Source organism: Lutra lutra, chromosome 1 (genome assembly GCF_902655055.1).
Source record: "Lutra lutra chromosome 1, mLutLut1.2, whole genome shotgun sequence".
In the NCBI taxonomy this organism is placed as follows: domain Eukaryota; kingdom Metazoa; phylum Chordata; class Mammalia; order Carnivora; family Mustelidae; genus Lutra; species Lutra lutra.
The window spans coordinates 94,185,485-94,212,092 of NC_062278.1; the positions used below are offsets into that span (position 1 = coordinate 94,185,485).

A 26,608-nucleotide genomic window follows, 5' to 3' on the forward strand; every position below is an offset into this window, starting at 1 on the left:
AAATTAGCATAACAGGGAAAAGATTGGCTTGGGACCTTGTAGTTCTTCTTCTAACTATTAAAACTCTACTAGAAGTCACTATTATGTAGTTGAAATTTACCTCAAATAGCCTTAAAATCTAGATTCTTTCTACATATTAAAATGCCAAGAAGCAATTGTTCATTATGCTGAAGTGGACCAAGAAAAATATCTTTAAAAATGGGAGCAGTTTCTCTTATACATCCACGCAACAGAACTGAAGCATCAAATCACTTCTGATCAAAATAAATTAGCATACCCTCTCTCAAAAGTAACAGTTTGCAGCCGTCTGCTGCCTCTTTTTTCTTTTCTTTGTAAAACAGAACTGCTCTTTTTGTTCTCCCTCTATTTGTGGTATTTTAACACTATCAAAGCTGGACGATTGCTCTAGAAAGAGCTGGTTAAAATGGCAGACATTTTTATGCTATGGTCAGTCCTTAATAATAATTATAATTATCAAGAATAATATCAACAAATGTGTCTGCATAAAAATGGAAATGCTATGTCATTTCTTAATTAAAAATCCTGATTCTTTAGCTACTCAAAGTCAGAAGAGAAACAGAATAGAGACCTTGCTAAATGTGACAGGCTTTCCATTAGGAAGTCTGAAAGACCCACCTAGAAACAGGAGCAAAACTTGAAATGGAAAATTCCTTAAAATAATTGAAATCAAATCTCTCCATTCAAATTAAAGTAATTTCCCTGAAGAATAGAAAGGAAAATCACATTATAGTACATTTATACAATAGAAAACTACACAGACATTAAGAAATAAACTAGCATGCACACAATGTGGACAAGTTTCACAAAATTTCTACTGAATGAAAGAACTTTGACACCAAAGATGGCTTTATATAAAGTTCATTTATATAAAGTTCAAAAATAAGAAAAAAATAATCTGTGGTGATAGAAATCAAGATAGTGCTCAGTTTGTGAGGCTAATGATTAAGAAATCATCAGATCACCCTTGAGTTTTTGTAATGTTGGTAATAATCTGTATCTTGACCTGGGTGCCATTTACAAGGGTTATTTACATCGTGGAGAAAAAAGTATGGAGTGTACACTTGAGTTTTATGCACTTGTTTGCATGCATATTAAATTTCAATAAAAAGGGTTTACTTGAAGAAAAAATAACTTGGCATTTAAAAAAAACCCTGCAAGAGGGGTGCCGGGGTGGCTCAGTCGGTTAAGTTTCTGACTTTGGCTCAGGTCATAATCTTGGGGTCCCAGGATTGAGCCCCATGTTGGGCTTCCTGCTTAGCCGGGAGTCTGCTTCTCCCTCTCTCTCTGCTCCTCCCCAGTGCTCATGCTCTCTCCCTTTCTCCCTCTCTCCCTCTCAAATAAATAAGTAAAACATTTATATATATATTTGTACATATATATATATGTACATATATATATATGTATATGGTACAAGCCTGGAAGGAAAAGTACCAAAGTGCTGGAAACATTAATTACTTTTGTGTTCAGGAATCAATGGTAATTTCTTTTTACCTTTTCACTCTTTCAAACCTTCTAAATATTGTTTAGGATCTGTATTCTAAGCTCTTTTTTAAAAGATATGATTGCTTTTGCTTTGCTATTGTCTTTTTTCTGAGACTGTTTAGGAAATACACCCAAGGATCTTTTTCTTTTCTTTTTTGTTTTTTTGGGGTGATTTTTTTTGAAAAATGAGGGGTTTCATTTGCATTTTCATTGATGTAGACAGTATGGGCCAACTAAGACGGTATCATAGTTCTGTCGGTGAAAATCACATCTTCAGACACAATTGTAGTGTGAGCGGTGAGGACCTTATGAATGGGGGCAGATGCCAGGAAGGAAGGAGTGAGTGCTCTTGCCCAGATGGCTGGGGAGATAGATAATCTTTTCGATGAGAGTAAGTCATACTCTGGAGAATTGGTAAAAGGGTAATGAGATCTTTAGTACTGGTAAATTACTGTGATGCGTTCTCCTTTATACGTGTTCTCCCTAAAATGTTTTAACAAGGTAGGCAATTGATATGGTGAGAAACCAATTTATGTGTTGTGCATAAAGAATGCTTATGAAACGCTAAGGTTTTAAACATGTGATTAAAAGGGGAGATTTTGTGTTACCTGGGAAACTTGATGTGCTGTCTCTTGTTTATCCCTGGAACATAGAAGTTAATAAAGGATCCTAATATGCTAGGCCTATAAAAATCCCTCCATTTAAATAAATCATTAGCCCCTGGCAAGCTATTCCCAATGAAGAAAAAAAGAGTTTATGTTACAAAGTGCAATTAATGGAACTGCTTGACTGCTGCTTTTTGTCTGTGTTTTTGTTTTCTTTTCCTTTTCTTTACAAAATGTGTTAATATAAGCCAATGACACTTTTAAGCTTTTTATGTCTCTCATGAGAAAATATCAAAGATTTGAAAAATGATACCTTGAACTAACCATTCCCTTTACATTTTAAATGGAGGTACACTTGCTGGAAAGAAAACTGCCAAGTACTGAAATCAAAATATATTGACTGTTTCCTCTTTCTCTTTTTAAATTTACCTTATACATTTTTTTTTTAATAAAAGTGTTTTCTTAGTTTTTGTGATTAGCTTGGAAGAGGATATGAGCAGATTTTCTTTTGAACCCCTTGCATATGGGAAGAAAGATGATGAATACTGTTTCTGAGATAGAGCCGAAACTTGAGTCAGGACACAGCGAAGTCGTTTACCAAAATTACTAGCGAGGGTGTTGAGGATCTTCCGTAAGCCTCTCTCTGATCTTGTTTCAGTGCTGCTCAAAAAATTTCAAGGGTGACGCATTTCCTGATACATAAGCACACACTTCTAATCTAGCACGGGCGACCATCTACAATCAGACCCTCATAAACTTTTTCTCTTTTTATCCTAATCACAGCTTTCTGCTCAGCTTATCATTTCCAGCAAACTAAACTGCTCAGTGCTTAATGCTTTGCACCTTTCTGCCTTTTGCGGAACCGCCATTTTGTCTATTGTTGCTCGTTGCAGGAAGCTTGTTTGACGGCTCCGGTCTAGCCCTACTACTTATGTTTTTGGCGGGTTTCAAGCCACTGTCTCTCTCTACGTTGAATTCGAGTTAGCTATCTCCTATTTCGTCTCCCTTACTAGACTGAGCGCTCCGTGACCAGGGCCTATTCATGTTTCCCTGAACTGAAGGCACCCAGGGCATGAATAGACAAATAAACTTAGTGTTGAGACACCCAGCTATTTTGACCTGTCACTTGACATACTCAACTATATATACGACTGGGATCAAATAAATGTGGTTGTATGACTGTTTGGAACTAAATAACTTCCCTTATGTCAGTTTCGTTGGTAAATATGCATTTTCCAAACCCTTGATTTCTAACATGGCAGCATGGGAAATGAAACTAAAAATCTCTCTCAAATATATCGGAATAAAACATCTCTGATACAAAATTAACATAGAAATATTGAAAATCAACTTGCTGAAATGAACATAAGATGACCTCTTCTTTTTTTTTTTTTTTTTTTTTAAGATTTTATTTATTTGACAGAGAGAGATCACAAGTAGGCAGAGAGGCAGGCAGAGAGAGAGGAAGGGAAGCAGGCTTCCTGCTGAGCAGAGAGTCCGATGCGGGGCTCGATCCCAGGACCCCGAGATCATGACCTGAGCCCAAGGCAGTGGCTTAACCCACTGAGCCACCCAGGCACCCCAGATGACCTCTTCTTTAGCTTTGGAAAATCTTGCTGTAAGAATTCAAAAAACTTACTACATATAAATTAACAATGTAGATTTCCACCAATGTTGCCAGTTTCTTTCTTTCCTAGCCCTTTGTTTTTCTTTTTCCTTTCCTTCTCCTTTGCATGGTATCTTCAGGTTTAACAGAAAAGAAAAAAGTCAAAAAGAAGCCAAGTTTCCCTATTAGTATCTGGGATGGTGTGGGTAGTTAGATAGAGGAGGCGATATAAATGCAGTTTTATAATAATCAGCCAATTATGATAAAATGCCAATTAAAATGGTTACTAAAATCATCTCAACAGCTGTATTTATTCAAGTTAAACTTAAAGTCACATTTTTCTCAATTTATTTTTAGAATTTTTTTTTTTTAAAGATTTTATTTATTTATTTGACAGAGAGAGGCAGCGCAAGAGAGACACAAGTAGGGTAACCAGGAGAGGGAGAGGCAGTCTCCCCGCCAAGCAGAGAGCCCGACATGGGGCTCGATTTCGTGACTCTGGGACCATGACCTCAGCTGGAGGCAAACACTTAACGACTGAGACGCCCAGGCGCCTCCCCGCCCCCCGCTCCCGCAGTTTATTTTTAAATGTAATACTAAACATTGACAATGCAAAATACCTTGGGACATTTAACACAGTCTTAGCTGCATTCATTCCTAGTTAAAAATATATGGCATTTTTTTTTCTACATTTTCTTCCCATTTTTCAAAATAGAAGGTGCCATTTGTTTCTTATTAGGGTTTGCAATAGTTACACAACAAAGATGTTTAAGTAGATATGACAATGTGAGCATTTGAGTTTAAGGAACAATGTAAATTTTGCATGTGAACCTTGTGTAAGGGCCTATTTAGCCAGAGCAATTCCATCTGGTTAAACAGTGATTTTGTCGTTTATACAGTAAAACTTAAACTGTCCCTGCCCCCCACCCAGGGGAACCTACTTAAAAGCAAGTCCAGGAAACCAGTAAAATATGGCCGACCAGTCCCAGATAACAGAGCCCAAATACAAGGGTGGGTCAGGTCAGGTAGAGGTAACAGCCCAAATACAAGGGTGGGTCAGGTCAGGTAAAGATAACAGACCCCAGATGCAAGGATGAGTCAGGCCAGGTGGAGACATCCAATCAGTGGGGGCGCATACTGTCTCCCTAGCTACCAAGGAGTGTGGGCCCCACCTTTTGGGTGCCTTTTGGGTGCCAATTTTGACCAAGGTAATCGGTTAGTTCAAATAGCTACTATGAGGTGAATTGTAATTCAACTGACCACCCGTGTGTGACCTAGCATGACTGTGCAGCTTTCTCTGTGTGTTACAAACTCATTGGCCACCTGCATGTGGCCAGGCCCAACCATATGGCCTTTGCTCTATAAAAGTTGGTCTGTAAGGCATGGAGGGATCACTCTCTTTGTAAGAGGTGGCCCTGAACGGTCGGTTAGATTCTCGATGCTTGGCGCGAAATAAAGTTTGCTTGACCTTCGCTTTGTATCAGTCTCACTCATTTGATTACGGACCCAACACTTATTGGTTTTTCAGTGACCATCATTTTAACTAGCTGCATCAGTAATCTCCCCCCACCACCGCCCCCACCACCCACAGGAATAATTATAATCATCCAAGATAGAAGCATGCTGGTGACTCTATCTGGGTCGGCAGAACACAGAGATTTTAATTACCTGGTCTCCATTCTAATAGAAAGACAAATTTTTCTTTCTCCATTTGTACATGAGTATATTACACTGCTTGTTCTCTTTCTCTACATTCTTCTTAGCCTTTTCCCCAGAGACCCACAGGAAAGCATGTGGCAGCATCTGTGATTGTCAGAATGAAGGCAGCTGTGATTCTCTGGGCAGTGCCAGTCCCCCTACCCCCAGGAGTTAGTTCCTGGGAAAATAATAGGAAGTGACTGCTGCTGGTCATGTGACATAACTCCTTACGTTCTTCAAGTTCTTAATAGGAAATTAAATGAAAATTACATCTAGGGGTGACTGGGTGGCTCAGTCAGTTGAAGGTCGACTCCATTCTGACTCAGGTCATGATCTCATGGGTCATGGGGTCAAGCCCCTTGTTGGGCTCCCCACTCAGCAGGCAGTCTGCTTGAGGCTTCTCTCCCTCTGCCCTTTCCCTGACTCACTCACTCTCTCTCTTTCAAATAAATAAATAAAATATTTAAATGAAAATTACAGAGTGCCTGGGTGGCTCGCTTTGTTGGGCAACAGCCTTCAGCTCAGGTCATGACCCTGGAGTCCCAGGATCGAGTCCAGCATCAGGCTTCCTGCTCATCAGGGAGTCTACTTCTCCCTCTGACCCTCCCCCATCTCATGCTCTCTCTATCATTCTCTCTCTCCAATAAATAAAAAAAAAAAGAAAATTACATCCGTACTTTTTAAAGTAGCCTTTTCTAAAGAAGAAAAAAGGTGTCTATGTATACAAGAGTACAGTTGCTTTGACTGATGACATGTGTATTGATGTATGATAAATCTTGATACAGAGAAAGCCTTTTTGTTCTGTTGAGCAAAAAGTTGAGTCTGTGTTTGGACATAAGAGCTAGGGGGAACTTATGTGCTCTGCATAATAGAAGGAAGAAAAGATGGAGCTTTGGCAAACCATGGAGGAAGAGAGATGAAAATCAGAGAAGCAAAGGAGAGGGGGGAGAGAGGGAAAGACAGGAGAAATGATGGATGAAAAACTCACAAAATGCCTATGAGTGCTGTGTGTGGATTTTACATGGAAACCAGTGAAAAAGGCCACATTTTCAGCATAAGCAGATAGAGCACAAAAAAAGAAACTGCTTGTACAAGCCCAAGAGCTGAATGCAAAGAGTGAATGAAGATAAAAGTCTCGGGGGACTGCCAGAAATCCTGGGGAGTTTATTGGATTCTCACAGATCACAGAACTGGGGACATGGAAACCAAGTTTACTTCCCCCTCTGAGAGATGTAGGAAGTCTCCTGTTGATATCCCAGTTATTCATCCCCCTGAACAATGTTTATTCACTTATTCAAAAGATACACACAAAGTGGTAGCAAGGCAGTGTGCCAGGCAGTATGGTATGGTAACAAAATAGATGAAAAATAAAGAAGACCCTGGTCTTTCCATGTGGAACTTACTGTCCTATCCAGAGCAGATATAAGTTACAAATGTTGGTAGGTACTACTAATTAAATATTAATGTGTGCTTGGAGGTCAGACTGGGAGGAAAAGGCAGACTGTGTGAGCCAGGGAGCAACTTCTGGAGAAGTAACGTTTAAGCAGAGGCAGAGAAAGGAGGAGACATGAGACAGGGGAAGAGCGAAGGAAGAGCATTCTACACTGAGAGGGCCTCCTCTAGTTGGACTCTGAAGTGGGAAAGAGTGAGGTTGACCTGAGGAACCTGCAGAAGGTCAGCTGGTGGAGAAAAGTCAGCCAGGGAGATGTTCATGCCACAGGAGGTCAGCTGGTGCAGCAGCCTGGAGGTCTTGTTAAGTCTGGAGATTTTAATCTGACAGTAATGGCAAGTCATTGTAGAATTTTAGACAGAAGATATGGAATTGTACCTTTGGTTTTTAAAAGGATTTCTCTAGTTTCAGTCCAATTACATTGGAAACATCTTACCTTTTACAATCTCCTCATTTCATATATAACAACAGTTCTCACAAGTTTTGCATACGGGTTCATATTTGCCTTGTGTGTCTTTCCGACCCTCCGGAAACCCCCAGAAGAATTATTTGGGAAGAACTGCAGAAGGAAATATAACAACACTAACAATGGCCATTGCCACAGTGTGTGTAGTGCATGTCTGTAAGAGCCGTTGCACTATGGGAGGGGTCGTCGATTGAATAAGTCCTGGGCAATAATTTGCTCTCTACATCTCTACATGATGGGGTGCCTGGGTGGTTCAATCAGTTAAGTGTCTGCCTTCAGCTTAGGTCATGATCCCAGGGTCCTGGGATTGAGACCCCCGTAAGGCTCCCTGCTCAGCAGAGAGCCTGCTTCTCTCTCTCTTCTGCCTGTTGCTCCCCCTGGTTGTGCTGTCTCTCTCTCTGTCTCTCTCTGTCAAATAAATTAAGTCTTTAAAAAAAATAATTTCTCTGTACATGAAGCGAGAAGGCTCAAAAAGTACTCAAAATATGTTAGAGAAAGAGGGTAAAAAAAAAACATAGCATTTTATATAGTCATATATATGATGGTTTAGTTCTAGTCTTTATTTAGCCTCCTGACATTACAGAATCTAGATTTTGATGAATGACAGAAAACTACTCCTGAATCTAGTTATTTACCTTAAGAGGATTTCACTAGTTCATTTAAATGACACTTTACAAGAGTTGAATATCAAAGGCCCAGGGCTAGCTTCTTTTATTTCTGTGTTGTAATGCAAAGCAATATCATTCCCTAAAATTTCTAAAACAGGCTATTCATTTTGCATTCTGACCATTAATCACATTTTGCAAAATATATGAGAAAATGCAATCACCACTAAATACTTCAGCCCATCAGTAGCTTTTAGGATTTTTCCCACTGGATCAGCGTTGGAAGCCCACAGCCATCTTGAAGCTTTTTGCAAGAAGCTTCTTGAAGCTGTGTGCAAGAAACTGTGAGCCTACAAGAAATCTCTACCCTGTTCCTCTGCCTGTTTCCCACGCCTTCCTCTGGGAATCCTTCCTCTTTGAACCTCAGTAATACCATGGCCTGTTTTTTAATAACACAGACCTTTTAGAGTCTTATATTGTATTTTTAGTTGAATATCCATGGATCTGATCTACTTTATAAAAGGCGTGCCTCTTGAAAACAGAGAATAATTGTGAATACTCCAGTAAGGGAGCCAGTGAAGGCATCATAGAAAACCGAACCTCGGTCATGAGGAAAGATTAGGCTTGAATAAGCAAAACAGAAGGGAAGGGGAAAAGGCATAGGTAAATGTGAACAATGTGGGTGTAGATGGTATGTTCCAGAATATCATATACCACCTAGAACATGCCAGGAGAAGAAAACTTACCCAGAAATTAAGATAGCATCATTTCTATGATTGTTCTTCTTGGGTAACAAGGCACACCCCATTTTTGGTAATAATTTGTAAATAGTTTATAAGGTAAAATCAGATTTTTTGGCAAAACCTTTAAGATCATAATTCATCCTAGTCAAAGAGCAGGTGGTGGTGATAGTGAGGGCGGTTGCCATTTTGAGTGTGACCACCTTTAAAAAAAATGCACACTCCAGTTCTTCAGGATTCTTATTCCTTGGACTCATAGCTTCATTGATTAATGCCACTTACCTGGTCACCAGAAGCTAGAATTTGCAGCCCTGTATTAGTTTTCTAGACTTGTTGTAACAAAGTACCACAAAGTGAGTGCCTTAAACAACAGAAATTTATTGCTTCACACTTCTGGATCTTCTAGTCAGCCATCAAGGTGTTGGCAGGCCATGATCCCTTTGAAGGTTCTAGGGAATGATCAGTTCTGGGACTCTCCAAGCTTCCCATATTTCCTTGGCTGTGATCATTCAACTTTAATCTTCGCATGACATTTGCCCTGTGCTTGTATCTCTGTGCCCAAATTTCACCTATTTTTAAGGACACCAGTTATATCAGATCAGATATCAGACCTAACCCATTCCAGTCTGATATCATCATAACTCATTGAATTGGCAAAGACACAATTTCTAAGTAAAGTCACATTCTGAGGTACTTCAACATATGAGTTTTGGAGGACACATCTCAGTACATAATGAACCTTGAGTAGACGTTGGATTGGCAAAAGACATTACTTCTTCCACTTTTCCTTTTTTCCTCTGTACATTTTCACAGTTACATCTTCTTAATATACCCAATTGTCATATTTCCGCATTCTATCATGCCTGAGTTGTTCCTTGAACCACTGTTCTACAGGCTGAACCAGGATAAGTAAGGCACGGAAGCCAATCCAGGGAAGGGAGTGCTCTGGAATGAGCAAGAGGCTTATCAAGGAAGAGGAAAGCTCTGAGACGTTGCTGGGGGCTTTGTTGATCTGGGAAAGGACTCAATAGTCACAGAAAGGATGAGAGACGGGTCTCATAATTTATCCTCTAGATGGGACAATATTATTGAACAGTGAAAAGGGGTCCTGTTAATAAACCTGTTCTTCTTTAAGGATAACTCTGTCCCTGGCAACTGGGATAAGGATCAGCTACATGGTAGCATTGTAACCACTACTTTAAATTATCTCTGCTAATAATAGCAGATATTAGCAGATGCTAATGATTTCCATTCAGCAGAAAGTCAAGTGGCTTATTTTGTCAGCTTTTGACAACAAAGCCTCTCCAGGCATACAGGGCAATTACCTTGAGCTTAGAAGCTGCTTGAAGGATCTTGAAAGTCCCTCAGTCATTTGTAATGGGGAGGAAAAAACATGACAGGTTTTGGAAAATGAATAGAATGACAGTAAATAATTCCTCAAAGATAGAACTAAGGGTATGTTTTCCTAAATGCAAGGTGGAACTTCTTCAAAATAGAATTTCTGTACTGACTATCATCCCTAAGACTCAACAGCATGGAGAAAATAATGAAGGAAAGGCAAGCGCTATTTGCCAAAAATGTAGCTAAGAATATGCTGCTGTCCTGATGAAACTTGTGTGTAATCTACATGATGTAAAATTCATTCTGATTACCACATCATGAAAGGGAATGGAAACAAGTTAAGCCTTTCCATCAGTGCTTGTCCATCGCCTTGTGGTGGCACGAGGAATATAGGGCCTGGCAGAACTTAACAGTCTTTGGAGAATATTAACTATAGGCACCAATGGAGCACATTGAGAAGCAATTTCTCTCTCAGAAGCACCAAAGCCTTTTAAGTAGTTCAGGCTTCACTGTTCACATCCAGTTGCCAAAAAGCAAATGAATTACCTGATTTGAAAGACATCTTTCTTTTTCTTTCTTTTCTTTCTTTCTTTCTGTCTTTCTTTCTTTCTGGCAGTCAGGATGATCCCCTTGTTTTCCCCATAATCAGGCCCCACAGAGCTACATGCCTGTACACTGACAATGTAAAAGAAACAAAGCATGGTTTTCAGGTGACCGGTTTGCCTCAATCTGCTTACAGACTGTCCCAAGGGGGTCTGTGGAGCTGGCCGCTCTTCAGAATGTCAGTGCATGGAGGAGAACACCTTGGAAAGCAGTGCCAAAAATGGCAGTTGCACCTGCAAATCTGGTTACCAAGGCAACAGATGCCAGAAAGGTACAATCTGATGATAAATTTTCTTTCTTCTCTAATAACAATGTTCAGCCTTTGTTCAGCACCATATGATCATTAATTAGTTAACCCACTGGTGTCTTCAGGAGACGGATAAGCTTTACTAATCCCCTCTTTGCAGGTGAGGAAACTGAGACACATGGCGATGAAATTATTTAACCTTGTCTTCTCAGCCTCTGCTGTTAGGTGTCTTGTGGCTAGCTTGAGCAAGAGAAAAAAGTTCACATTGCAAGAGAATCTTATCTTAAGAAGATTAAAGCTGGCCAATCACCTCTTTGAGCTGAAGTAATCAACCAACGGTACTGCTGGCTTCCAGATTTAAAGAATTGTTTTCTTTATACCTGAAGGTAGATCATTTAGACAAATCCAATTCAAAGATTCTGACCATAAAAAAGTTTTGGAAAATTTAATTAGGGTTATCAGTGTCATCTTTTATCAAATCCCTAAGTATTGCATAAGTATTTTTTAACAAATCCATGGATATTAAAGTTTATGTACAGCATAATTCCAATTATAAGTAACATATATAGATATGTGTGCATGTACATGCATATAAAATTTGGGAAAAAGCATTCTGAGATGCTAGTAATAGCTGTCCCTGGTTTGCAGACTCATGGAATGCTTCTCCCAAGATATCTACCTAGATGGCTCTCACTTTTTCACTAAGTTTTATGTCATTTTTTCACTGAATCTTTTCAGTTCTGTCTTACTTAAAATTGCAAGTTGTGAAACTCCTTGAACTTTACAATTTTTTCAAGTCATCTTCTAGCATGCTAATCTTTTTATTAGTATAACATATTTCAATTATATTCTGTCTAATATTTATTGCCTATCCTTCCTGCCAGAAGCTCATTCCCACACGGGAAGTTTGTCTGCCCATTTTGCTCACCAAAGTATTCCCAAACTCCTAGTGCAATCCTGACATACAGGAGTTTGCTCAATAAGTATTTCCTTAAATGAATACATAAAAGTGCATGGTTCTGTTTTTATTCTTTATAAATTTTCTCATGCTTTGTATAAACATAACATGTATACATCTCTCTTATGTATTCTGAATTAAGCACTTGTTACTATTTTAGTCAGAGGAAATTATCACAGCATTGTTTTTTCTTTCATACATAGCAAGACTGAGTAGATAACAAATAAAATTGTCAAAACTAAAGGGCAAGTGAACTCTGGTTTTGAAGTAATCCAAAGGACAGTTTTTTGTTTGTTTGTTTGTTTTTTAATCGGGAGGAGTGAAGAGATGAGAAAGGAAGTGGTCATACCACTGGGTTCACTTACAGAGACAGGCCCTGGGATTGAAGGTTGTCTTTTGCCTTCAAGTATTACACGTTGTTCCTCGCATTGTTAAGTTCAGACTGTCTTCAGGGCTTTTCTGGAGCTGACAGAATGGGAATAAGTGTCTTAACAGGTTGTCCCGTGGCTAATAATGAACTGGAGTACGTAAGTAACAATGTCCCACCTAGATTTTGTAGAGAAAGGACTATGTAGCTGGATTGTGACTTTCTAGGCAAAGAGGAAAAGAACTTAGGAAAACAGAAGCCTGACGTAACACAAATGTGTTTAACGTCATCTAAGAGTAGGCCCATGCCAATCTGCAAAACTCTTCCTCTTTTAACTGATTTTTAGACATAGAATCAGCCCTTTGTTCAATAACCCACTAAAGAAGTCATGCCCTGGAAGTCAATGCATGAGGAGACAATACCATACACACACACCTGGGTAGATTTAATTTATTCTGATAACATTTTCTTAAAGCAGCTGCTGAATATACTATATTGGAAAATGCTTCTGAGATTCCCACTGTGAAGGAAAATGAGTTGAAAGTATATGTAAATTAGCAAAATAGAGAGGTCACCATAATCTCTGGAAAACATATTATTTTTCAATCAGATAACTTTGTCCAATTTTGATATTTTTGTCTAACCACAAAATGAAATTATGAATCAGACTGGAGCGGGTGAATGGGATCACCATGATTGGCAGCTGAAATCAAGGCAAAAAGAGCTCTCGAAGAGTTGTGCATGATGAAAATCAGCCCTGTTGTTGTTCTTTATCTTTTTTAAAAGAGTGAAGTAGCCCAAGTGCTCCTGGAACCAGACATATCTTTAAAAATCTTAACTCTAGACCTGTGTCTAGATTGCCAATGAATAGTTAATTAAAGACCGCAAATTGTTTCAATGGTGCTAATGAACAGTGCTCTCCACAATCAGCACCAGGCTTTATTTAGCCCATCAGCAATGACTTGTAAGAGTAGAAGAGCTAGTTTATACGTGAATCTGTGAAAGAGCAAAAGAGAGAGGGGGAGAAAAAGACAGCCAGTGTCTTTTCGTTATTTTGATTAGTTTGTAGCCTGTGGTATTTCAGACCTTAACTGCAGGCAGATTTCTAACCACAGAGGACTCTGGTCCACAGAGCCCACTGAGTCCATCTAAGGAGTCAAGCCTTGTGTCCCCATTAGGAGGACAGATTTTTGTTGGATGGATTTCAAATCTTGAGCTTCGGTGGGTCTCTGAAAGCAAATGAATTTACTTGAGAGGTGCTAAGGACCTTGTATTGTGGCCAAGGTGGGTGCGGGGGCTGAGTTTCAGTTCCAAAGGCCAGAAAATCTGGGTTCAAACCCTAATTTTGCTACTTATTAGCTGGATGACCCAAAGTAAGTCACTTTACCCCTATGAGCTTCAGTTTCTTACGTAAAAAGGAGATAAAGCTGTTTATATCACAGAGCGGTATTTATGGAAATGTGAACTAATTTATGTAAAGTGCTTGGCACTGAGTATTGATCAACTGATAATAGCCAGGAATGGTAGGAACATCCCAGAAAATGTTGTAATTCTGTGCTACAGAGATTCCTCCCAGGATGAGAATATACTTCACAGCCCAGCTTAGATTGATGCAACTTTCCACAATTGTCATATGTTTAGGAAAGTTCCCAGGCTTTCCTTGTGCTCGAAGAATGCTTTCCACCAGGTCTCTCATTGCAGCGGTTTCAGTGGTGGGACAGGCAGGGGAACCACTAACTGAGCCGGCACGGGGCCTTGCAGCACCTGCCATCCTTTCCAGTTCAGAGGGCGATCAACAAAGCACCACATGCTCTCTTCCCCCACTTCATGCATTGCACATTCTGATAAAGTGCACAAATTATAAACCTCTGGGGTGATGATTCTGCCTTACAAAAGAAACAAAGCCTGGGACAGGATTCAGGCAACCATCTGGGGACAACTTCCCGAGCTCTGCACGTCCTAAGCTTCCTTTACAAATGACATCTCATTTTTCAGTTTTGTTCTGTGCAACTGCCTCCAAAGATATACATCAAAATTGCTTCCATTGTTACTTTCTGAAAAACCACATTTTCAGCAAAAAGCCACCGCTGTCTCTGTGTTTCCAAAGTGACAAGGTTTGGCATCTTGTTGATTTCCTCAGGGAATGTTTTCAGAAGCACTGTAATTCCATGGAGACTACTCGACTGTGGTTTTCCTTACAGCTCAGTCACACACAGATACACTCACACACACCACATGTGCTTGCACACGCGCATGCACGCACACACGCTGACGTGACATAAGAAATTGGAGAGCATCTTGAGATTCATTATAAGACTTAACTACTTTCTTTGCCTCTATTTTTATTTCACGAGCCTGCCCTGCTGGCCTCTGGGGACCAGAGTGGGCCTTGTGAGCATGGAAGTCAACGCCACGAAAAAAACAAAACTGGAAGCTGTGATTGTCCTCTTGCTTACACAGGAAAAGCCCGTACCACACAGAAGTCATTAACCTATACACCATAACCAACAAAGTCAGTAAAGCTGTTAGCATTACAAATGCTCTTTTTTCTCCCTAACTACTCTATCAAGTATTGTGTTAGGGTGTTTTTCAATTATCTGTTGTGGTATAATGAACATTCCCAGTACTTTGTGGCTTAAAACAATGATTTATTATTTCTTTTGATCCTGTGGGTTAATAAGATGGTTCCTGTGCTTTTAGCTCATAAGTAGATCATCTGGGAACTAGGCTTGGCTGGGCTTCTCACCCTGCCTTTGCTATACACAGCATTTCCACAATTTAGCTTGGACTTTCACATAGCATGGCAATCTCGAGGTGACAATCCAAGAAGCAGCATCCCAAAGCATAAAAGCAAAAGCTATAAGATGTCAAAAAGCTTAGCTTCAGAAGCCACATGTCATTACTTCTGCCAAATTCTATGGGTTAAAGTATGTCCTAAGGCCAGCCAGACTCAATGGGGGGAGAAAAATTCTACCTTCTGACAAGTGGAGTAGCAAAATCATATTGCAAGAGACCTGCAAGGAGGGAGTTGTGTTTGGAGCCATCCTTGGAACCAATGTACCACTGTATACTATTTCCAGTAATATTGACAGGCACTTTCAGAATCTACTAGACGGTGTTTATCATTCTTGTCAGAGTGGGAGCAGATTACAGATTCATCAAAAGTGATTAGTTAAACTGAACCTGCTTCAAAGAGCTGGTAGAACTACTACCCTGTTACCTACCTTTGTGTTTGTGATTCTTACATAACCTGTTAACCCTGCCTGTGTTACCTTCTCTATTCTGCTGCACTAGAACAGTCTGAGAACTCAGGGAAGCTGTGAGCTGGGAGACCACGCCTATATTTTTTACACTATTATTTCAAAGGTATCTGATAAGGTTAGCAAGAGTCTGTTGCTTGTGATCATCTATGGTTTTATAAGGTGGAAACAATGATCTGAGTTAGTTTTCAGTGCTTAGGATTTTCTATAAACCAACAAGCAAATAAAACCAGAAACTTAAACATAAACATAAAACGTAACTCCAGTATAGTATTTGGCACTTAGCTAATCATCTCATTATTTGGGGGAAATGCTTTACTGCCCCTAAGGATAACCCTCAACTCAAGCAAGAATGATAGGCTAAGGTCTTTGCCTGATGATTCTTCTGGATATAACTAGATAGTTTTTATTTTAGGACTGTCATTCTGGCACTGTTGACAACCACATCAAGGAGCGTAAAGTTTGCTGGAGCAGCCGTTGGCCATCCCTAACTTATATTTCTGCTTGAAAAAAAAAAGCTTAAAGGTAAGAATTTACATATTCAAAAGGTAGTTACTAGCTATTTGCACAACGAAGTGACATTTTCTCTTGTCTAACTCAACTTTAATGGAATAATTATTAAGCAGTTAGTAATAAAGTTTACACTGTTCCAATTGTCACATGATATAAATAGACTATTTAAAAACAAGTGAAGAGACATATAAACTGCTCATTCTTCAAAATATTAATCTTAATAGTTATGTTATAACTCTTCTATTCCAGGATTTCAAACCCCATGATAATATAGCATGATAGTTGGGAGAGATGTTTGGTGATTAGTAACAGTATTGAAATTTATTGGCAACCTGATAAATGAGATCATGTATTGAATTGAATAGGCAAAAATACTCACCAATTCCTCATCCAGATCAATTTTGGTGTTATATGTTATTATCTGATTTTACAAACACAAACACAAACAAAAATTATATAATCATCATAATAAGATATTTAGAAAAATGAGTGGAACCAAAGGATAGGACTCATTAAAAATGCTTCATGCATAGTCCACAAAGAAATGTGTGTGGCATTTAAAAAGGGGCTTGTGTTTGAAAAAATGCATGCAACATTTTTCTAAATATCCTGTTACGGTGCTTACAGAATTTTAAAAACTAGTTACTTTGCATAATGAACTGTAAAAATACTTATAGGCTATACAAGGTAATATGTTTTCAAGGCAGGAGAGACCAAAAAGCTATTTCTAAGGATATTGGCTTTATATAAATTCCAATTTTTGGTAGTTATAAATACAAATACTTGGGGGAAATAATTCTTTTTTTAAAGGGTTTACTTCACTGTGTTAGAAAATGATCTGCATTATGGTAGGTTGTACTTTTCCCTACTTCCTAAAGGGTGTTGGGGGTGAGGAGGGGGTGGCAGCTTGGTTTGACAGATCCTCTCACACCCTTGATAAGAATGCATCATCTCTGTGAAGGTTAACCATATGTATCAGGCCTCTTACCAAATAATCTGAGATGAGGTCCCAGTTTCTTCTTTATCCCAGCACTATTTGTAATAGCAAAAAGTACAAAATTAACAACTTAACTATCCACCAGAAGGAAAATGTTTAAACAGATTACATAACACGTAAGTGGCCTATTCTGAGGCTATTAAGATTCATGTTTTAGAAGAATGTGTAATGTCAGGAGAATTGACATTAATCTGACATTACATGATGTACATACAGAATGACCCAAATTTGTAAGAACATAGACCCATCTATGTCTATGGGCAAGTACAGCAGGAAGGCTAAGCAGTTGTTAACAGTGGCCATGTGTAGATGGTGGGACTGTGGGTGACTATTTTCCTCCTTTATACATTCCTGTCTTATCCGTATTCACTAATTCACTAGTTTCCCCCTTAACAATTGGGGGAAAACACATCATCTTCAGAACAACCATTGACTAAGTACCTGAGTAAAATGGTGGTCTGTTCTTTAAGTGTTGTCTGGTGGCCTTCACCGTATCCATAACAGTGAAGATGTTTTTCCTTCAGTTTAATTAAACTTGCTGCTCTTTAATTTGAGACTATTTTCTCCTATTTCATATGACACGGATATTGAGCATAGCTTAACAGCAGCACTAAAAGTCTTTAAAAAAAAAAAGACAAGAACAAGGTACCGTTTCCTCATAACTCTTCATTTCCCTTTCTTCGGCAATTCCATTTTCTATCCCTCAGATATTTTGTTATTACTTCTCTGAATTCTAGGATGTTTTTCATGAGCGTTTACACAATTGACCCCTTCACTACTGAAGGAAAGAAAATTGGAAAGAATGGGGGAGAAGACACTAGAAGGAAGATACAAACTCCAACTTGTGCTTTAAACGTCGCATGATCAAACATCATGAAATGATTAATCATCATAAAGTGATGATAAAGAAACATCATTAAACATCATGAAAACCATATTGAATACAGGTAGGAACCTTCTGTTTACATTTAACAACTGGTTCTCTGAAATATAAAGCCCGTGGATTGTAATGTTAGCTGTTTTCTACAGTGTAAGACTCCCATCATGGTGATCTCAAGCCACCAGTGTGATGTCAACTGGCTTGCAAAATTCCCTAGAATTTAACAGTGGGTTTCCCCAAGCTTGTAGTAACAATTCCAGCATACCACTGGCTGAAAGATAATTTTATTCTGAACACATGGAACGATTTGTTAACCTTTACTTTCCCTTTTGATATTAAGAAATGATTACTTCTCAGATGTCCATTCTACTTCGCTGTTTCTAAACAGATAACTAGTCTGACCTTTTTGGTTCAATTAAATTAACCAACAAATAGTTTCAGTCAACAAAAAATTTACTATTTAGCCAAGCCTATTTTATTTTTAAAGCAAAAATTAATTGCTTCGGTGAACTGATTAAAGATTTAAAAAACAAAAAAACTGTTGCATTGCTTTTTTTTTTTTTAATTTTTTTATTTTTTTCAGCATAACAGTATTCATTATTTTTGCACCACACCCAGTGCTCCATGCAATCCGTGCCCTCTACAATACCCACCACCTGGTGCCCCCAACCTCCCACCCCCCACCCCTTCAAAATTCTCAGATCGTTTTTCAGAGTCCATAGTCTCTCATGGTTCACCTTCCCTTCCAATTTCCCTCAACTCCCTTCTCCTCTCCATCTCCCCTTGTCCTCCATGCTATTTGTTATGCTCCACAAATAAGTGAAACCATATGATAATTGACTCTCTCTGCTTGACTTATTTCACTCAGCATAATCTCTTCCAGTCCCGTCCATGTTGCTACAAAACTTGGGGATTCATCCTTTCTTTCTTTTTTTTTTTTTTTTTTTACAGCTTTATAAACATATATTTTTATCCCCAGGGGTACAGGTCTGCGAATCGCCAGGTTTACACACTTCACAACACTCACCATAGCACATACCCTCCCCGATATCCATAACCCCACCCCCTCTCCCAACCCCCTCCCCCCATCAACCCTCAGTTTGTTTTGTGAGATTAAGAGTCACTTATGGTTTGTCTCCCTCCCAATCCCATCTTGTTTCATTTACTCTTCTCCTACCCCCTCGACCCCCCATGTTGCATCTCCTCTCCCTCATATCAGGGAGATCATATGATAGTTGTCTTTCTCCGATTGACTTATTTCGCTAAGCATGATACCCTCTAGTTCCATCCACATCGTCGCAAATGGCAAGATTTCATTTCTTTTGATGGCTGCATAGTATTCCATTGTGTATATATACCACATCTTCTTTATCCATTCGTCTGTAGATGGACATCTAGGTTCTTTCCATAGTTTGGCTATTGTAGACATTGCTGCTATAAACATTCGGGTGCACGTGCCCCTTCGGATCACTACGTTTGTATCTTTAGGGTAAATACCCAGCAGTGCAATTGCAGGGTCATAGGGTAGTTCTATTTTCAACATTTTGAGGAACCTCCATGCTGTTTTCCAGAGTGGTTGCACCAGCTTGCATTCCCACCAACAGTGTAGGAGGGTTCCCCTTTCTCCGCATCCTCGCCAGCATCTGTCATTTCCTGACTTGTTAATTTTAGCCATTCTGACTGGTGTGAGGTGATATCTCATGGTGGTTTTGATTTGTATTTCCCTGATGCCGAGTGATATGGAGCACTTTTTCATGTGTCTGTTGGCCATCTGGATGTCTTCTTTGTTGCATTGCTTTTTGTGTAGACACGGTCTCCTCAGTTTTTTCTCTGGAATTCATGTGGTTAGAGTATTGACTCACATCAAGGGGAACCATGTGTTGTTCCCTTACAGAACCTCTAAGCTACTTCCCAACTTCCTGTAACACACCTATCCTAAATCAGGGCTGGCATTTCCTTTATGATGCACTATAGTGAACAAGAAGACCGTTATCAAAGGCCAAAAAGAAAAAAAAAAGTACATATAAAACAATACAAACAAATTAAAAAACTATTAGAAGAACAATTAAAAGTCTTAAGCATCCCCAGACTTAAAGAGGTGAGATGCAATAATATGCTTCTAACCTCTCTGAAGCAATCTTAAATCTGATTTTTAAAGTTGCTATAAAATAAATTGTATTTAAATAATACATCTCCCATTCTTTCCAGCAGTGAGATGCATATCCCTTACCAATCTTGTTCTCAGCAGGCAGTCCAGCCTGATGAAGTATCAGCAAAATGTCAGCTCCCACAGAGAAGTGCGACAAAGAGTCGACACGGAAGCAGTGACAGGCCTTTCAAAAAGCTATTGTGCAAATGCAGTGTTAAGTTAGGGATGTGGTTGAAGACTGATGGGAATGTCATTACCAATGGGTTCATCTCCCCATTGTCTGTGGGAGTGGAAGGGAGTTGTCATGCAGTGATATAAAGGCATTAAGTTGAGGAATGGTAAATCTGGTCTTTAGGAGATGTATCTCCCTGTTTTCAAAGAGTTAATATTCAAATTGGCTGTTATTTTTTAGCATATGCACTCAAGGGCACCCAAGAGCTGCTCTTTCTCCTATTCTTATCACCTTCTATAATATCTCAGTTAGATCTTTACAGTTAATCCTGTTATTACATTATCAACCTCAATGACCTGCTGATGACTTCCCTGACAAAATGGAAATCCCTTCAAGACCTTTGGGCACTAAATGGCCACCATCAACCTGTCGTGAGCGCCATTTTGGCAATTCTTACACATATCCTGCATACTTTACTCATTCCCCCACGCATCATGTACTTCTAAAATGTAGTTCCCGCTAATGAATTTTTTTTCTCCCTCCATTTCTATGGCCTGTTAAAAGTTTTCAGGGATTTTCATTTTCTGGTATGGTGTAAATAAAGCAAACAAACACAAAAATACTAAATGTCTTCCTTCCATAGCAACACCCATCAGATTGTATTACAATTGTCTGTTAGCACATGATTAAAACTATCATTCATTTTTTTAATTTCTTGATATATAAGGAATACTCGTTAAAGATTTGCGAGATTGAATTAGAGAACATTCTTGACAATTTAATAAAGAAGTTTGGGATTAAAGGTTCATACCCATTAAGTGGGGGCGGGGGGAAGAAAACACGAGAAACACAAAGTTTACGGTACTGAAGAATATTCAGTACAAAACCAGATTGAATTGTTAGACCTTTTAAGATTAAATCAGTGGCAAAGAAGAGAAGAGAAGCTTTAGCTATATGCGCAGCACCACGGTTTCATTGGTCTCTGTTCCATTTGTGAAAGCACTTTTCAGAAGAAGCTCTTTTGAAAGATTAGAAGACTAACAACCCCAGAAAATGAAGCTTTTATAATTCTTTAGCTGCCTCTCAAGATGTTAGATTTATTTTTTTCTGTACTCACCTTTAATATATGCAGTCTTTTCTTCTAAATATAGCAGAGCCACCTTAAGAAAATGAATGAATGGCTCTGGCTCTTGGTTTCCATATATAAATGTAGTTCAATTAAACAATGATACTTGTATAATATAAACATAATACTTACATAGCAATATATAAGTCAGTGTGTAGTAAATAACAGCACTATATGGCATATGCAGTATAGTGAAAATATACCACCCAATTTTCATGCTAATTAAGTGCTCACTCTATGTCCACTGTGCTATGTGTTTTTCATCAATTCACTCATTTAATCCTCAGAACAGCTAACTGGATTGATACTATTACTATCCCCTTTTTTATGAAGGAGGAAGTTGAATCCAGAAGAATTAAGTAACTTGTCCAAGGACATGTAATTAGTGATTGAGGACTAGATTATCAGTAATGTCCATAACAACAGTACCTATCTACAAAATGAGGCAATAGTTATTGATATTAAACATTGTATCCAAGATTTAATTTCTAAGCCAACAAAATTTCCAAGTAGTCAAGAAGTTTGATTAGAATTGTTCTCCTTTTGGGACCACATCTGTAGATTACAAAAAGACTGACTGTTGTAGCTAAAAGCGTCATTGAAATGTCAGATGCCATATGAGCTTATGCTCAATTTAACGATGGAGAGAGAAGGCTTTTGTGTGTCTGTACACAGCTTGCCCAACCTGTTTCTACAGCCGAAACCGCCCGCTGCCCCACATCAGTAATGATAGTTTTCCGTGGGACCTTGATACTAGCCCATGTACCTGCCTGTCCAACTGGACCGACTGTCCAACTGATGACAGACACTGTAAGTCAGAAGCTGTCTGTAATAAGTCCTGTTCATCATCTAACGTAAATAATGACCCAGAAAATTTCTTTGCATTCAGCAGATGCTGAGTGGTCTCAGTCCTTTTTGTTTTATAGGACTGTCCAATCTAACTGTTTAAAATTCTCTTTGTGTGTTGGTAAATATAGCTGGCTAGCTGCCTACAGTAATCCATGATTACATTTGCTGCTTGCTTCCCAAGTCTTGAATTGAATATCTGGCAAAGTACAAAATAAATTCTTACTTCTACAAAGCGAGTCCTCCAGAAGTTCTACCTTCCAATACACACGGCTTTCATACACACAGCTTTCATACACACACACACACACACACACACAGACCCTTTGTGCATTGTTAGTTCGGCTCATGGTTCACTGTGTTCTGGAATTTTTATCTACTTATGGCTGAATATTTATTTTTACTTACCTGACATGTATTCATTCTAGTGCTGTAATTGTTTAATACTTAAATATAAGGACCAGTCTGACATGTGGAACAATTTCTTTTCTAATTTGTTTTTTTGATATTAATGTGTCTGGATATCACTGTTTCTTTTTTAAGCAAAAAATGTACGAAGGCCCACATGATGTAGATTGTCCTGAGAATTTTGCAAGTGCTCTGAAAGTGAGAAAGGTCTCAGGTCATAATACTCACTAAGTTTTCATTGTGTGATTGTTTATTGTGCCTTCTGTGCACATGCTCCATTTGCTGAGTGCTGTATAGGATATTAAAAAAAGATAAGGCATCGTCCCGCCCTCATGGAATTCATTTACAATTTAGTGGATGAGAAAGGTGTATAAACTACTAATTTTAATTATATTTTAAGAGAGGGTGAGATAATAGATGTGTGAGAAGAAGTTGTGATTAATCTCATTAGGAGAAATCCTTAAGTCTTCATTAAAAATGTAAGATACCGGCCGAATCTTAAATAATGAGTAAAAATCTGAAGATTTATATGATGTGAAGTTTATGCCAGGCAGGGTGACATGCAGAAAGGAGCATGACTGGATTTAGTTTGGTTGTAATGTGAGATAAAGGTAAAAGGGGTAGAATAGGGCTAAATGGTGAAAAGCCCCTAATGACACCTTAGAAGATTCAGTCCTTCTTTGGGAAATAAATAGGAGGACTCTAAATGTTTTTGAGGAGTAACTGAATGTGATCTCAGTCATGAGGTACAGAACATTGTTGCAAACCTGCTCTGGTCAGCCTCTCTGTGGTTTCATTTCCCTTTGTTCTTAGATGAGGCCCCCGAAAGATCCCAAGGCTTTCCTCCTTGCTCTGTTTTTATTGCATCACCCAATTAAAAGTATAGTTCTCTTATCAAAACTTTGATTCCTAATCCAATTTAAACTTGTTCCCTTGCTAGCCCCGGCCTGTCTCAAGCTCAGAAGTATACAAGAGACAGAGGGTGGGCTCCTCACTCTACTTTTCTCCTGCCTTCATTCTCCACCCTCTTCTTGGTGGATCATACTTCAAGATGCCCTCTATGGTGTGGGCATCTGGGCTGTGGGAAAGGTGTTCCTGCAATTAGCCTTTGGTGGCAATGTCTCTCTGGTCTCTCATCTTCAAATGTGGGTCTGATGCCAGCTCACGAATCTCCCGCTTTCCAGAAGGTGCATCTCAAGCTCTCAAAGGGTTCTCTCTGAGGACTATACTGGGCATAAAGTGAAGGGAAGTCATTCATGGAAAGGGGACAAGGAACACACCTGGGTGGCTCAGTGGGTTGGGCTGCTGCCTTCAGCTCGGGTCGTGATCCTGGGGTCCTGGGATCGGGCCCCGCATCCGGCTCTCTGCTCCGCAGGGAGCCTGCCTCCACCTCTCTCTCTGCCTGCCTCTCTGCCTGCTTGTGATCTCTGTCTGTCAAATGGATAAATAAAATCTTTAAAAAAAAAAATTAAACAATTCCAAGGATGCTGTCCAGTGCACGTCAGACCACCTGACCTCCTCTACTCCTCCACTTAGGCTCTCTGTTGCATTAGGTGAGTACTTAGTTACCTTAGTTTCCTCATCTGTAGAATGAGACTAATAGAACACTTACCAGATTAAGAGTATTAAATAGGCTAATATATATTACACCTTTGGAAGGGCATTTAGCACATAGCTATACTCAGTGAGAGTTATAGGCTAATAAAACCTCTTCCTTTCAAGAAAATCTCTACCAATCTTTAAAAATTAATCTATAGCCCTTGCTACAGGTTCTCAATGTAACTTAAAAGCTAAGAATTCTGAAACTAGACTAACACTCCATTAGTGAAACCTGAATAAATTGCCTGTCACACATTGAAGTCATTTTTGCAAATCTGGGAAAATAAAAAATTGCATTTTGTATCCTACTATCTAGTGCATAATTTTTCAATCCTCACTGTAACTTTGTGGGGTAGGTACTTTGATTATCCCCATCCAGAGATAGGGAAAGTGAAGCACAGATGTAAAGTGATTTGCCCAAGGCCACATGGTTAGTAAGTGAGGGGGTCAGGATTAGAACCTAAGTGGTTTGATTCCAATAACTGATCTTAACAACTATGTGATGCTAGCTTTCAAATATATATATGTATGTAGGGGCACTGGGGTGGCTCAGTGGGTTAAAGCCTCTGCCTTTGGCTCAGGTCATGATCTCAGGGTCCTGGGATTAAGCCCTGCATCGGGCTCTCTGCTCAGCGGGGAGCCTGCTTCCCCCTCTCTCTCTCTGCCTGCCTCTCTGCCTACTTGTGATCTCTCTCTGTCAAATAAATAAATAAATAAAATCTTAAAAAATATATATATGTATATATACGTTTATATATATACTATATACACAAAGTAATATAAATTAAAAATAATAAAATTTTTAAAATATATATTATAAGCCACAAGTTGTTTCAGTAAATAGAAGTGGAAAATGAAAGATGACTGATTCTGACAATGATTTGATATGTACAGTATGAGACGTGCTGAGCAGGACATGCATAAATAATCATTTGTTGGAAAATCAGATCCTAAGAACTCAAAAGAAAGATCAGAACTAGGAGTCAGGTGTAAGAACCACCAAAATAGAGACAGATTGGAAGAGAGAACTAAGGAGAAGACAGTAAAGACAAGAGCTATGGAGATATGAGCAGAAATCAATAAATACCCTACATTTAGAAGGATATGCAGAAGGGGAAACCAGTGAACGAGATGGAGATTTACTTAGAGCAGATGTTACAAATTGGCAGCCTTAGAGCTAAATTTGACTTGCAGATGTGTTTTGAATGGCAGGCAAATTCCTTTTAAAATACGCGATTCAATATTTTTAAAAATCAGGAGATGTGGGAACACTGGGACCATATTCCTGCATGGGAACAAATGGCTACGTTCAGTTAGCTCGTACCTCTCTGGGTGGGGCAGGCACTTTCCAGTTGGTTATGGTCTCTACCACTCCCTGGTGTTCACCTGCTGAGTCTCCATCTGCTCTCTCCTGCATGTTTCCTGCCTGGGCTTCAGGAACCTGTGTTTGTTACTCCTGCTTTAGAAAGGTGGAAAGAGGTGATGAGCAAATAGAAAAACTTAGAGATCCAATTCGAGAAAAGGAGGACTTCCAAGAAGAAGAGATAGTCACTGTCTCATATGCTGCTTAAAAAGGGGGAAGAGGTGGAGGAAGGAAAGAAAAACAAAGAATTTGTGACTTAATTTTTTTTTTTTTAAGATTTGGTATTTAAAGCACACACACACACACACACACACACACACACACACACACATAATAGCACCTGTAGACTACTCTTAGAGAAAGCTTGACCAATGAAGGGAACAAAATTTTTCACGTGTCTTTTTTTCCCCCACTCTGTCAACAGTGCTTAAAATTTTCTTTGCCTTTCCAAGATACATTATCCCTGTTGATGGATCCTATTCATTCTCAATTCCTTTCACCCTAGAAGGTCAGATCCAATGTACTCATGATAGAAAGGATTCAGAATCCATGAGAATTATTAATGTGGAAACGAAATCAAATACCTGGAAATTTGCTTTCACAAAAACTTGCAAAGAATGTATTTAAATAATTGTGCTGATAGATACTTTGAGAAGTACCTTTTTTAACTCATTGACTTTTTCTATTGTTTTTAAAAATCCTTTTCCTCCCACCCCCCATATACGTAAGCACACATTACCATATTTATGTCCCGTATTCTAAGTTACAATTCTCCTTATATTTTAACATCTCTAAAACTAGCTGACAGCACAACAATACTTAACAGACTTTGTAAATGTCCAGTAGTCTATTTTCTAGGACCGCACTAGGGGAGAGTGTCTGTGAATTATTATTACATTATGAATAATTTCTATCTCTTGGGCCCAAAAAGATAGAATATGAAGGGAAAACCAAATGAAATATGCATATTAATCAATTTTCAAACAGCCCTTCTAAAAGGGCTCAATTTTAAATGTCTGATTGATCATGATAGTTATTTCCAAGTTGAGATAAATAAGTGCCCGCTGGCTTCAGAGACAATGGTGATGCTCAGTCAGAGACTTCTG

General features: G+C 39.0%; 1 protein-coding gene across 1 annotated transcript; it reads left to right on the forward strand.

Annotated features, from left to right (window-relative positions):
- The first annotated feature begins 1,727 nt into the window (after positions 1-1,727).
- Positions 1,728-25,710, forward strand: LOC125099868 (putative EGF-like and EMI domain-containing protein 1). Its single transcript, XM_047729474.1, is given in 8 exon segments — positions 1,728-1,867; positions 8,398-8,420; positions 10,754-10,888; positions 12,665-12,732; positions 14,544-14,671; positions 20,055-20,148; positions 20,151-20,251; positions 25,605-25,710. Coding segments are annotated over 8 exon segments (795 nt in total).
- The last annotated feature ends 898 nt before the right edge of the window (positions 25,711-26,608 follow it).